The following is a 14,236-nucleotide window of genomic DNA, read 5'->3' as shown; positions in this document are numbered from 1 at the left end:
GGGTTTCCTCCACACTTTCCACATCTTTTATTTCCCCTACACGACGCTACTACATGCCCATATCGCTGGCACTTGTTACATTTAGCTCCTTCCTGAGGAAGTATAAACTTGACAACCATTTTAAATCCATAGTCCTCATCAAACTTTGATATTTCCTCATTTCTTTAGCACCATCAGTGTCTCTCCCATCCTGTGATCTGGCTCTTTTCTATTTTGACTAGCGTTAACGTTAAGCCTAACGTTAGGCCTACTTCTCTTTGCCCCCTCACTTTGACAGTGATAAGACTTCACTTTTAATTGTCCTATAAATAAAGTGTTGATGGTTCACAGTAATCATTGTGTACTCGATTTCCCATAAGCCATTAGTGGCAGCTGTCCTCTCAACTCCTACTGTTTCATGGATATTCTAGTTTTATTCTAGCCTGTACTTGCTGCATAATATTACCTACAGATGTAAGAAACACTAAAAACATGACTCACACTTGATGGGTGCAAATTGAAATGTATAGCTTACTTATGTAAAAATTGAATGAATAACATGAATATTAGTGCTAACGTGTAAACGTGTGTATACCATATTCAGTGTTGTGAATACATAAACGTCATACACTTACTCAGTGGTCTGATTACAGCTTTCATATTGTAGGGCATTAGCTTTGTCTGGATCACATCGCCACAATTCATCTTATGAATTCAATAGAAATGATGGTTAGAGATATACTTCCTATTTGCTGTATTTTGTATTTGTACCTGCCACACCAAAGAGTTCCTTCTCCCATTGTCAACTATTGAAAATGTTTTAGAGTTGTTGAACCAGCTTAATGGCCATTAGTGATTATTGTGGACACACACACACACACACACACACACACACACACACACACACACACACACACACACACACACACACACACACACACACACACACACACACACACACAAACTACTTATTAAAGACTGGTGTGTGTGTGTCATATTTAACGTTAATCGACATTCAGTGACATGTTGAGCTAAATAGCTTAAAATAATGGCATCTGTCAAAACGTTGTGGTTGTGACGACGTCGCGACGGATGTAAAAAAAATATGTTACGTTTCTTCGCATTTTTGGTCGCCAGGTTACGCTGTTAACGTTGGGGGCACCACCGGGCACGTAGGCTACATGTTTTGTTAGATACAGTTGGGCACCGTTAACGCCCACTTTAGGTAAAGGGTATTACTCGTTTTGCGGAGAGGCAGTCCCATTCATACGGCAGGCAAAGCACAGGAGCGGCCAAACACCATCACCGACGTAGTGTGTGAGCCAAATTATGGTCTCTCACTGAAAAATACCAGGCCAGGTTACAGTGCGCTATCACCGTCAGCCGTTTCGACATCGGAGATACCCGCAGCTAAAACCGAAACACCCTCTGAGGAAATGGGATTTGAATGTCTTCATTGAATTCTGGAGGTCCTCGCCTGCGCTCGACCTGCCGCGGAAATAGACTTGACTTCCTTGTCGCCGCCTGGCTTCTCATCGCTGCCGCAGTCCGGCCACTCTGTTCGGCTAATTTAACCCAGGCTGCCCGCGGATATCTGGACTCATCGGAACTGGTCTATCGTCGTTAGAGATAACGGGAACGTGCCTGCGTGTGTGTGTGTGCTTTCGCCGCCTGTATAATGCCGACACATTTGCGATTCCGGAGAAGGTCATTCCTTGGGCTTTTATTCCTTTTTTCACTGTCCACCTCCGCATTGTATTTCATCTACTCCGCCCCCGGAATCGGTAAGTGAAAACAAACTGATGAGATGGTTTTAAGATAATCAGACGGTACAGGATGAAGCGAGGTTGTTTCAATGGGCTGTTAGGTCATGTGTGACAGCTTGGCTTTGGGGAGTGTAGACAAGCGAAGGGGCCATGCGCCTCTGCTGAGCCTGGATCTCTCCCAATCAATGATGAGACTCAGCTGGATGCTGGCACTCAATCCTAAAATATCCATGTACCTGACCATGATAATAATAGTGCTACTGATGAGCATCGTGGCTGCTGTAATATTGCTGATGTTAGCAGGCCTAACAGCTATGATTATAGCCTGATGCTTATAGTAATGACTGGGGCCACAGGGAAAATATGGTGTTTTGGCTTTTGATTTTTGATTCATTGTTTGAATCATAATGCACTCAAAGTTTAACCATGTGTATTTCACAGTTCTCATTACTGGGACAAAGGTCACATTATGAGTCATTATGATTCATTGCTGCCTGTAAGTCCACTACAGGTGTGTGATATCGCATGTCATGAATCCCAGCTATCATTAGTTCATTAATGTGTCTCATCGTCCCCTCCCTTTTTCTTTTTCTATCACTCTTTCTCTCTTTTGTTGAATGTGTGTGCAGACATAAGTGTCACCTCATTCTTTCTTCAGTGTCAGTCAGCAGTATCATCACCTATAATTTCTTGGAGACGTTCTGGCTGATGTTCACTCATCCTATCAGCCCACATACATAGGTCCATTCATGGTTGCTATTTTGGTCCTTATCACCCATGTGATGCACAAACATAAGTCACTTTATTGTAGCTTAGGCACAGCTTATCTTGATACATATTGTAAAATTGGGACTTTCACCTGACTCTCCTTGACTCTGTGCTAACCAGATCTGTTATAACTTTCCACTGAGTGCATGTAAAAACACTGATGAATGTGCAAACGGGCGTCAATAAAATGGTTGCCTATACAGTAATTACGAAATCACTAGTAACATGAGTTCTGCACAGTTTGGGTCTAAAAGTATGGAGGTTAGAATGATGTGGATAAAAATTATACCATGGCAAACCAGTAAACTATTATCTATCATTCATTCATTTGTTGGGAAAGCAAACAAACTTTAAACCATTTTAAAATGATTTCCTAGTACTGCACTCTGGTCCTAGTAAAATATAGGAAATATTTAAGTTTTAATTGGCTCCTGGGAACTTTTCCAATTTAATGCTTTAGCCAACATTGGTAGGATGGCCTGTTGTGCTTGCTGAACAGGCAGGCTTGACAAGGTTGAGCTTCCTAAAAACATTATGTAGTTTCTGATTCATTTAAAACAATCAGTGAGGAATGAAACCTCTACCTGATCCCTAATACAACAATAGACCAATGTAATAGTTTACACAGGTAGTCAAAAACATTTAAATTCATCATTACAATAAATTCATCATTACGATCAATAGGTAATGGCTTATCACTGCCAAACATAAAAGCCTGTCATTATTGCAATTGGGATTAACTGTGTGCGTAAAATTATGTTTATGTCACACAAGTGCAGCCTTTCTAAAACATCAAGGAGAGAGCTGGTGCTTCTTACTCATCAAAATGGATATTGATCCATTCACGCTTTTTACCTGCTGTGGACAACTTAATCAATAATTGAATCAATTCTCATGTGGAGGACACATTACTGACAGGAATAGCCTGTGTAAGTCCCAACAACAGTGAGCAATGATTCCTCTAAATGTGAAACAAATAAGCAAATAAATCATTGAGCAACCAGGTTAAAAATAATCCTTCATTCATTTGTTCACTATTTTTCTAGTTCAAGTATTGATGGTGTCTGGTAGCAGCTGAGAGCTGCTCTTGGCCGTATCTATCCTCCTGGGTGTTGACTATTGTAGGGCTGTAATGGCCACGTGGTTTACTGGGGGTTAGTTCAGAAACAGAACAAGGACCAGCAGCTCCAGTCCATTAATTATAAATGGTAACCAGGAGCAAGGCAGCTTATGCTGCTGTTACTAAAAGCTACAGTTTAGTGTTTTTGCACTTGGGGTGCCTGGTGGAGCTCAAGCAGCAGGCCCAACCAGGAATATCAGATGGGGGTTGTAGGGTAGTGCTTAAAAGGAATAACTCCAATTGTTTTTACATAAGAGGACGGTTTACTCACTGGTAGCGATATTGCTGCATTGGCATTAGCTGAGGTTTCAGATGCTGTGGTCAGAGATGCACAATTGCGCTACAGCTTGTCAGACAGAGACGGTAGCAAATGTGGCCTGTTAACAAACCATTTTTGAACCACAGCACAGCATTAGCATTCAATCCAACTATTCCCAACAGGATACATCATTTATTGGACTATCTCCTCTCAGATGTCTCTGTATCATGGACCTCTTCAACAAAGAAAATAGTTTCATGATCCTGAGAGGTTTGAGAGATAAATCCAGCACCAGACACACAATATGCTGTGTTCTGTTCTGGGTGTTACAGTGTTGGTGTAAAATCTTTCACATGATCGTGGCCTGAGCTAATGTCCATGCATCAATATTAATTTGTACATAAGTAACTCCTTACCCACCATATGTTTGTCTGGAAATCTGGTCTGTCCCTTTAAGAGCAGGTGAGGACAGAGGCTTCTACAGAGGCAGCTACCATTTTATCATACATGAACAAAACACATGTAGCCTAAACCACCACACTTGAGTTAAGAGACAATGTAAACAGGAGCTCAGCAATGTTCATCTTTCACTCTCAACAAGTGCACCGCCCAACTAACTCAAGAAATACAGGGCGCTGTCGAATGACGTTTCTTCTCTCGTATCTAGGCAACACAGTATGTCTTAAAGGTACATTTGACAATTTTGACTGTTACACGTTTCATCTCAATTGGCTGGAGTTCTGTCTACAAAAATGTTAAATATATCATTGTATTTGTAACCACTCTTTTAAATTAAACAGATTTGCTGAAAGGGATCAGAAAGGAGGGGACAAGGGAAACAGTTATCAGAGTAATTCAGAGTAAAAAGAAGAAGCATAACAATGGAAAAGGGCAAGAAGAGGGGGGAATGGAGAGGGCAGGGTGAAAGAGATGAGCCTATAGCTCCCTTCCTTCTGCTGGTTTGCACATTGGGGAACCCATCCCGAACACCTGAGCAGGGCTTCCTATGATACCCAGGTGGCTTCAATGCAGAATGCCCCAGTTTCACAGCTTAGTCCATCTTTCTCTCTTGCCCTTCTCGTCTGCATCTGTCTCTTTCTCTCTCTCTCTCTCCCTCTTGGTTTCTCCGTCCCCATATACTCATATGCACTGACACCCAAGCCTCTATGTTGCCCCCGAGCATGGATGCTGACTGATGCAGGCTGGGGATGCAGGGCACAGCTGGGCCTGGTTGCAGCAGTTTATTTAATTAAAACATGAGAGAATCCCACTGGAGCTAGCTAGGGAAGACACAGGCTCTATTTATAGGTTTGAACACAGATGCACACAGACACCTCCACATCCGGTGAGAGCGAGTAAGACATTAAGCCAGGTGCTTCCCTTTGTCTCTGGAGACCAGACTCAACCTCCCAGCTGACTGGCTAAGTGTATGTTTGTGTGTGGATGCAAGCTGTGTGTATATATCTATCTGTTATACTGTACATGTCTTGTAGCATGTAGTAGATTTATATCAGGTGTGGCCTGCTGCCAGCTAGTACACTAGTTTTGAGTGTCTGTCAGGTTGCAGACACACAGTAGCTAGGAGATCCACCAGGGTTTAAAGTAGCTCTAGAGTATCTTGCACATTTGTTACACAATACAAAAGTGAGGCAAGGATACATCTAATTTGTAAATAGCTATGTGCTTAATAATTTGACAGTTTGCTGTTAAGCAACCTTTCCATACCTTTGTCAATTATTTTCAGTTAATTGGCATATGCCTCATCTACCTGTCATCCTTTCCTCAGAGTATGTGTCTTAGAAGCATATGATAGCCAAAGCCCTTTGATGTAAACTCCTGAAAAAATCCTGCTATTAAATCAGCAAACTATTGCCCATTTGCAGGTGTCAAGTCTCAGAGTCTGTTATCAGCAAGTATTACACTGAGAATAACTAATGATAAACATACTCCCTGCTGCCCAGTGCAATTTTGTTTGGCATGTATTTTGAGGCTTTAGAGAATATGCCTGCCTATATAGATAAGGCCAGTGTGAATTCTGTCAGTAAAATAAATACCGGTAATAGGTGTGCAGAGTATGTTATCATAAAACAAATATGTCAAAATCTAAAAATGCTGTGAGTAGAGTGTAAGCCATGTGAACCTCAGCCTTTGACTCCCACACTAAACCATCCCACCAAAGCAGGGGTCAGCAACCTTTAGGAGAGTACATGAACATTTAAAAGTGGCACTTCATATTGAAGTGTCCCTATTCTGCTTTCACTTGCTATAACTACATTGTTTTCAGTCGTATCTAAAGTATATTTCTTTCACTTAAAACTGAAATGTGCTCAGTGAAAATTTGAATAAACTTAATCTGAGTTTACATGTATTATGTATTGTCACAAACATATATGCACGGGGCAATATAGTGATAAAGATTGAAGTTGTTCTGCTTTCTATCTGTTCAGCCTATTGACAACTTATGGCCCATTTAAATTATGTCACGTGTGTTCATGTTGTGTGTTTGCACTTGTTCATTGCAGCTGTCTATAGAACTGATCTGCTGTACAGTGATACAGTTGTTATCATCAAAATATCAATATACTATCATGCCATGAGTTACCCTGCAGTGCCAGGTCCATTCCAATTTAGTGTTTCATAGTTGATAATTGAATGTTGAATGCTCTCACTCCTCCCACTCTGCCTTAAGGGATTCATTTGTAGAGGCCAGCACAAGCACCCTGTTTTGGATATAAGTTTGCCTTGTGCCCTATCACTGTCATGGCAGATATATTTCCAGGCCTGTTCTGTGCTATCACTCTCTCAGATCTAGTGGCACTGTTCTTTTTCTCCTTCCCTCACTGATTCTGGGCATGCTATTCTCTCCCCAGTGTTTTCCCATAGTACGTTTTTACATTTCCTCTGGTCACACCCTCCAAGATATGTGTTAGTGTGCGCTTATACAATTGTCAATCCATTTCACTGTCTGTTTGTTTGTGCAGCCACTTCCTGCAGAGCCGACTTTCCAATGTGACGAGTGACTGGCTACCTTCCCCCAAGAGCATTTGAATCCTAATTTGGGTAAAAATTGTCACTTGAGGTGGAGAGGTATTGAAGAAGGAAGCAGCTTGTAACGATCAGGCAGATTATGTTCGGTGCTATGCAGATTAGTGCATCGCATTCAAAGAAAATGAAGGAAAGGCCCACATGTAGCTAGCTTTAGCCTAGATTATCATGTTGTTCAGATGCAAACCTGTTATTCTGGCTGACTTAATGGGGGTAATCATTAACTTTGTTGTTGAGGAGGAAGGATGGTGATTAACTTGCTGCACATAAACCTTTGTTCATCATGCCAGATGGATTCGTTGAAGTCTGATAAATGAATAACGTTTTACACCACCAGCAGGACACAAACTCCAACTCACTACTAGTTTAACTACCTATTGTTGGAGGTAACCATAGTTTAGAATTTTTCACACTGACACATTTGTAGTGGTGTAATAGTGGTGTCTGTGTTTGTGCAGTGTGGTGATTGTGTTTGTATTTACAGTAGGTGTCGCAAAGTACTGTGCAGGTTGTTGTCTCTGGCAATAAAACTGTCGTTGTGCCCATGTGTGCTTGGTGCTCACGCTGCTTCTGTGCTGATGCCTCACTTGTATTAATGCACAAGGGCTTCTCTGGCACTCTGAAAGCTATCCATCTCCAGTCCCCACTGTAATGCTACCCCCACCCCACATCCCATCCTCCTTCTGCTGTTTAATTGATCCATCCATTTAGCTCAATCCAGCCAACCTCTTAAGGGTAATTTCCATAGGCTAGGGATAGTCAGGGTGAAATATTAACTTGGTGCCAAACTGCCTCAGATAGATTCCATTGTGAATATCCAATCAAGCATAATAATAAATTATGCAGCCTCTCTGTGTAACCCCCGTAATGTTCTTAAATATGAAACATCTCTTGTTTAGTAACTATGAACATAAAACTGTATGAACTCAGCATGAAAGGAAAACATAGAATTCTGGATAAAGTTCAATCACTAAAATTCCTCCGGCTGGAGCACTTAGGGTCTGGGGTTTGACATTTTCACTGCAGTTGCCATGGTTTCCCAAGGGCTTTTTCCTTGACTCCTTTTATTATCGTCACGGCAACCAAAAAAAACATGCCATCCTTGTTCCCATGATGACCAGGGTGACAAAAAAAACCCCCAGAGGATACAGTCAGTCATTTGGGACAGAGCCATGGACTGTGTTTTTGCCTTGGACATCTGTACACTGTAAAGGAGATCTTTCAGTAAAAGTCATTACAGCTAGTATAAACTCGCCCCTCTTATTTAAATAAACACAATGAAATTGTTACTCCTTCTTCAATCGAGACTTTTTATCTGCCCCGCTGTGGTAGTCTGCTACATTCCTGTGTTGTAAAAAAGTGCGCACAGTCCAAGGACATGTGACTCTAAATACTCTATTAACAAAGGAATTTAGTTAAACATCAATAGAGTGGGAGTTCATTGCACCTTGTGAGTCAGTCAGAGGCCTGAGCAATCCTCTTAAAGCCTTTCATTGACCGTGTGATACCCTACCCGCTATCCCCCATTATACACACGCAAGCAAGCACACACACACACACACACACACACACACACACACACACACACACACACACACACACACACACACACACACACACACACACACACACACACACACACACACACACACCTACTTTACAGTCCAAATATGGTTTACTAGAATATGCTGGAAGACTGAGCGTCACCCTGAAAAGGACACAAGTTACATAACCGCTTTGATTGTGACACTGTAAAATCTTAGACATTCCTTTCCCTATGATTGCAGAAGACAAGAGACGGATAAGTCATTGCTTTTGTCTGAACACCTAGCTTATACATGAAATTATTTTATCCAATATTTTCAATTCAGTTTATATTTTCGTTTTTTTCATAATTCTACCATGGCCAATAGCAAGAAACAAGAGATTAGTCTGACCTAAAATTTGATAACATGCTACGCACAGATCTTTTGAGTATCTGTTTTGAACATATGGTTCAAACCTGTAGCTGATGATGCATTGTTATATTTATGTGGGTATAAACGCGCAAACGTCATACAAGTCTCTTATTCAAACCTGGATACTCTTTCAATTCCATGCTTTTAAAATGATGCTATCTCAGTTTATTCAAGATTCAATAGTATTGAAAGTACCTAAGTTATTAAAAAAATACAGATCTACAATCAGATTTTCAACCCAAGGATGAACAGATGGAAAACAGGAAAAAAATTAATTAACTGGTCCTCTGTTTACAAGCGAAGGACTTATTTTTTTCTAAAGAATGAAAGCCATTACCTACTGTATTTTACAGGGAAGAACAATATAGGGCTGGGCAATAGGGCCAAGATCTTCTGTCCCGATATAGTTCATCCTCATACATATCACAATAAAGCATGTTTTTTGGTAGTCTGATATGCTATGAAATAACCAAACAGTAAAGCCTATTTTTGTATACACCCATGTCAATAAAATATTTGACAAATGAAAATTACTTATTACCTGTTTTTGCAATTTATTAAGACATTTAGTATAAAATAAACACAATATTCTAGTATGAGAACGTTAAGCAGCCAAATTATGTAAAAACTGCCATAACACAGTTTGGCCGCTGTTTTTTTGACATCATGACAGAAATGATATAGAAAATATAAAAAATAGACATTTTATAATATCGTTTTGACTATACATATCGTCATATCACCCAGCCCTAGAACAATGCAAACATTTTTCTTCCACAAACTTACAATACATTATATTAAACTGTAATAGCAGAACTCTTTTCCTTTCATGTAAACCTGAGAATTACTGCATTACTTACTTTTAGTATTTTTTTTCCAACATTGATTGTTGCACGTACCTAACTTTATCCATGATGATGTATCTATTGTACAAATGTTTTCACCAGACACCTAAAAAATATGTGGTTTCCTCTATATGTTTAATCTTCAGACACTATGTATCTACAGTATGACAGCTTCCTCAATTTTCAGATGGTGTAGTCATAAACCCATCAGCTTCCCTTAATCTGAGTTCCTGTTCCTGCAAAATTGGAGTGTGGCCCATCTTTAGAAAGACACAACAAGCAAAGGTGATCCAGAGGTGATTTCAACTACACACACAGAATAATAACCATAGTCTTACGTCTTATTCTGTTGTCCGTAAGATGACCCATGTGCAACGTTCTGGATATTTGACCACAGACAGATGGTGGAGGTGAGTGCGTTGGCGGTAAAGGGGGTGTAGATGTACCAATGTTTAGATGAAGAGTTGTGAGTCCGTTCAGAGGCAGACTGAAGGTCTTGTGTTGAGGCACTAATCATTTATGTAACCTAATCATTCTGAGGAGAATCCCAGTCTTTGTTGACCTGGTCTAGGCCTCCCTTTGTTAATGAGACTGTTACCGTGGTTACATTGGTCATGTGTTATCAGGGCAGTCTAACTTGTGATGAGCTGGTGTACAGCAGTGATGTTGCCAGTGAGTCCAAACACAAATGTTGATAACAGTGTTAATGATGGGTGGCATACTGTTGTTTGTATTGGGATAAAGTATGTGATGACTATACATGTTTTTAGAGTTTGCCCACAATAAGCGTTTGATGAAAGCAAGTATATTCTGTCTAAACTTTACTTCTGGACAGGCACTGGAAACGTGTTGTGTTCCATACAAAATATACAATATATTCCCTTTGAAGCTCTTTTTAAATACACGTAATCAAGGATGTGTGTCTAGCACAAATGACCAAACAACCAATGTCCAACCGTAAAAAGTAATGATACATGGATCACCTTTATGCTGGCAGCCTGATTGTATTGAGTAAGGGTGGGAAATATAATACATTAATCCTGCTAATCCTTGCTAATTTATTCACCTGCTACAGTGACTTTAATGTCAATGTTTTCCAGAGACTCAGTGATGTTTGGATAGATTAATGCACATTTATGTTGTACCCTGTGGCCTTCCCTGTGAATCCTGGGATGAACTCTCAATCATCAAATAGTACCGTCAAGTAGGAAAAAAAGTAAGCCTAAAAAAGTAAGCCCAAAAGATCCCTTCCCTATGTGCTTTTAATATAAGTGATGTCGTACTATATCAGCAGTAAAACACATTTTAAACTTCAACTGAAGCTGATATGAGGGTCCTCTGAAGCGGCATCCCCACCACGCCAATAAATGGTCCCATTAAAATGACTAGGAGGCAACGTAATTTGATGCACTGCACACTGACATTGTGGATATCATAATGGCAACACGCACACCTTATTCTCAGGTTTCCAGATCAACACCTCAGGTTGGCCATGGCAGCAAACGCAAACAATTAGCACAGAACATGTGCAGGAGCTTCATTACAAGGCTCCTCTAATAAAACCTCAGGAGGGTAGCTTCATTGATTAACAAAGCATAGCCATGGTGGCCAGAGCTGAATTTACATCCCCCTTCAGTAATTATGCAAATTTTCTAGCTGCTTTTATGTCATAGTTTGGTGTGGCTACTAAGATTAGAGGCGAGTTAGTAAAGTGACCATATGAGACACCATTTATTAGATTTCAGGTGGAGTTGGCACTGCACAAAAAAAATCTTTCAAAAAAGAATCTTCAAAAAAATCTTTAGTGGTGATTTTTTTAAATTATTATTATTATTACTATTTTCTCATTGAGACAGACTTTCATCCTTTTTATTTCGACTACTTTTTTTGCATGCAGAGCAAATTTAACTTCAACTGATACCAGTTTCTCATGTAGAACATTCCTAAGGAACAGAATTGGTGTCATGACCTGGATTCATCACAATGGTAGACATTAATTGTTTTTGTAGCTTAAATGTTATATTCATTAATAGATGTAATACTACTTTTAGTTGTTTACATAACAATCAGGTCTTTCTTATGAAATACGCTGCAGTACCAAGCCTTTGCAATTTCTTAAGGTTTTCTAATGAATACGGACAAATATTTAACACATGCAGTACAATAAAATGCAGTACTGGGACATACTGTGTACTGTTTAGCCTACGCTTTTTACTATGTTCTTATCTTTTTCCGTGGACAGTCCCTTGACAGCTTGTGTTTTAGTGAAGCAGAATAAAGTTTTGATTTAGCTTTGTTGAGATTAGCCAGATTGGCTTGTGGAATAACACAGGTGTTAAGCAGGACCTTACAGAAAATTAGATGAGGAAATCCATAGCGAAGGACAGGTGTGGTTTTCCTACATCTTGCTCAACTGTATGTGGCAGCATGGTATACTAGCTGCCTGCTTTGGCCCATTTGTTCAGTCAACAGGAGTAACCTCCAGCTGTGAAGAGACCTCATCCTTCTGCTGGAAGCGGGGGTAGGGGGTGGGGTGTTGGTGGAAGGGGGGTAGGAAAATAGAGGAAGCAGGAGAAAAATAGGCAGAGGCAGTATTTTGTATGTGTGTAAGAAGTGGTAGTTGGAGGAGTCACTAGATACTTGTGTGCTGTGTGTACCTGACTGTCCTCTGTAGACCCCGTACACGAAGCCGCTGCAATAACACAAGAATGTTCTGGGCAGCTGCCAAATGTAAAAGCGGGCGGAAGTGGGCTGGCAGAAGGGAGCTCTGGGGGTACTGCAGGAATGAATTACAGTTAACGTCCTACCAACATCACAACTGTCTCACTTACTGTAAATCACTAGATTAGGACTTAGTGTGCAATAGTGTCTGCTTGTCCTAGAATATTAAGAAAGTTTCAACAAGATCATACATGCACAAGTTACATTTATTTGGTAATAATAATTTGTATGCTTTGAAATCAGAGATTGTGAAAGGACGCAATGTGACTGGGGTAGCATATGAGTTATTTGGCAAGAGAAAGACTGTAAAGCTGAGGCCAGACAGGAGGCGGAGAGAGGACACATGGAGGGACAACACTGAAATTGCTCTTGAGTTGATTTAATGAGCTGCAGTGTAGTTGCATTTGGCAGGAGCTGAGTCAAAGGTTGATGAAACCTGCCGTTTCAGTCCTTCTCCGCATACACACAAAAATGCAATCTATTGGGCACAGAGAGCAGCAGTGAACAGGGAGGGGAAGTGGGAGAGAGGAGAGGTTGAAGAGGGCTATCAATACCTGGAGGCATACTTGCTACAGCAGCCAAGTGCCATAGTAAAACACCCAACAGATCAGACAGAATCCAAATATTTTTTAAACGCATTGTTCCTCATCATAAACTTTATACAAGTAATGGACATGGATACCTTGATGTCCGCCATTGGTTTGTGGACTTACGTTTTGAAGCTTGCCATTTTGTCCATAGACAACTTGGGTTTTTGAAGCATATTTGAATGAGAGGGTGGAGCTGAGCGCAAAGCCATTGTTGGTACAATGATGCTTCGCTAAGCTAAATGCAAAGCTAAATGGAAAGCTAAATGCTAAACAGGGAAACTAACAACACATTTTCAATAGGCTGACGAGAGTCATCCGTCGGACTATTGCTAGGGGTGATCGAGAAGCTTCAGGTGCTGACGCTGTTCATTTGATATTTGCGCTGCAGTGACACAGTGAGTTGAAAATCTGTTGTTTCCCAAAGGTTAATTTGTGCTAGCTACCTAATTTTAGCTTGGTTAGCAAGGTTCAACCACTGACCAAGACAGATCTAGGCAACTAAGATTTTACAAAAAACTTTAATGAAGGGCAATCATGCTGTGAGAGGGTCAAAGTTTTAACACTTTACTGACAATGCCCAAAAACAAGTTCATGGCTATTTTAATGTGCACAGTGCTGTGGCCGTGTATCACTTAGGTTCTATCCTGTTGCTAGTACGGTAACAATCACAAGTTAGCCATGCTCCAAAAAATTCTCTGCTTTATCATGTATTTTACTTTAAATGTGACCATGATTTATTTACTAGCGATTGAGACCATAAACTCATTAGGAAAATAATAAATAAAGTGAGAAGTAGGGTCCTTTTCTCATTGACTTCGATACAATCAGACTTATTTTTGATGTCGCCACCAACATCAGAAAGAATACCGGTTTAAAGCACTTTAACATTAGCTCCACTTTTCAGAACCGAAAGCTACGTCCATGTATTTCATACAGTCTATGTTCCTAATCAACATCACTGCATGCGCATGTGTCTGTCTGTCCTGTGAAGTTTAAATGCTGAAGATCTGAAGTTGTATTTATAACGCTTTTTACCAGCAGCTGCAGATTATACAAAAAGGAACCTGAAAGCTACAGTATGACCCATAGTAATTAACTTTTCACTTGCAGCTTTATTTTCGAAGGAGCCCAGTTGGGTAGGAAACCCACAGAACTGGCAGCATGAATGGTATTTCAGGAAACAGG

General features: G+C 40.4%; 1 protein-coding gene across 1 annotated transcript in view; it reads left to right on the top strand.

Moving 5' to 3' along the window:
• The first annotated feature begins 1,320 nt into the window (after positions 1-1,320).
• b4galt5 (UDP-Gal:betaGlcNAc beta 1,4- galactosyltransferase, polypeptide 5) overlaps positions 1,321-14,236 on the top strand; it is a 32,599-nt gene continuing 19,683 nt past the window's right edge. The window contains exon 1 of the mRNA XM_083919481.1: positions 1,321-1,763. Within this exon, the coding sequence (XP_083775607.1) occupies positions 1,658-1,763 (106 nt within the window). The 5' untranslated portion in view covers positions 1,321-1,657. The remainder of the gene's footprint in view (positions 1,764-14,236) is intronic.

This window comes from Echiichthys vipera (genome assembly GCF_963691815.1).
Source record: "Echiichthys vipera genome assembly, chromosome: 9".
NCBI lineage: Eukaryota > Metazoa > Chordata > Actinopteri > Perciformes > Trachinidae > Echiichthys > Echiichthys vipera.
Note: the sequence above shows the minus strand (reverse complement) of the source record. Positions and strands in the feature narration are given on the sequence as shown.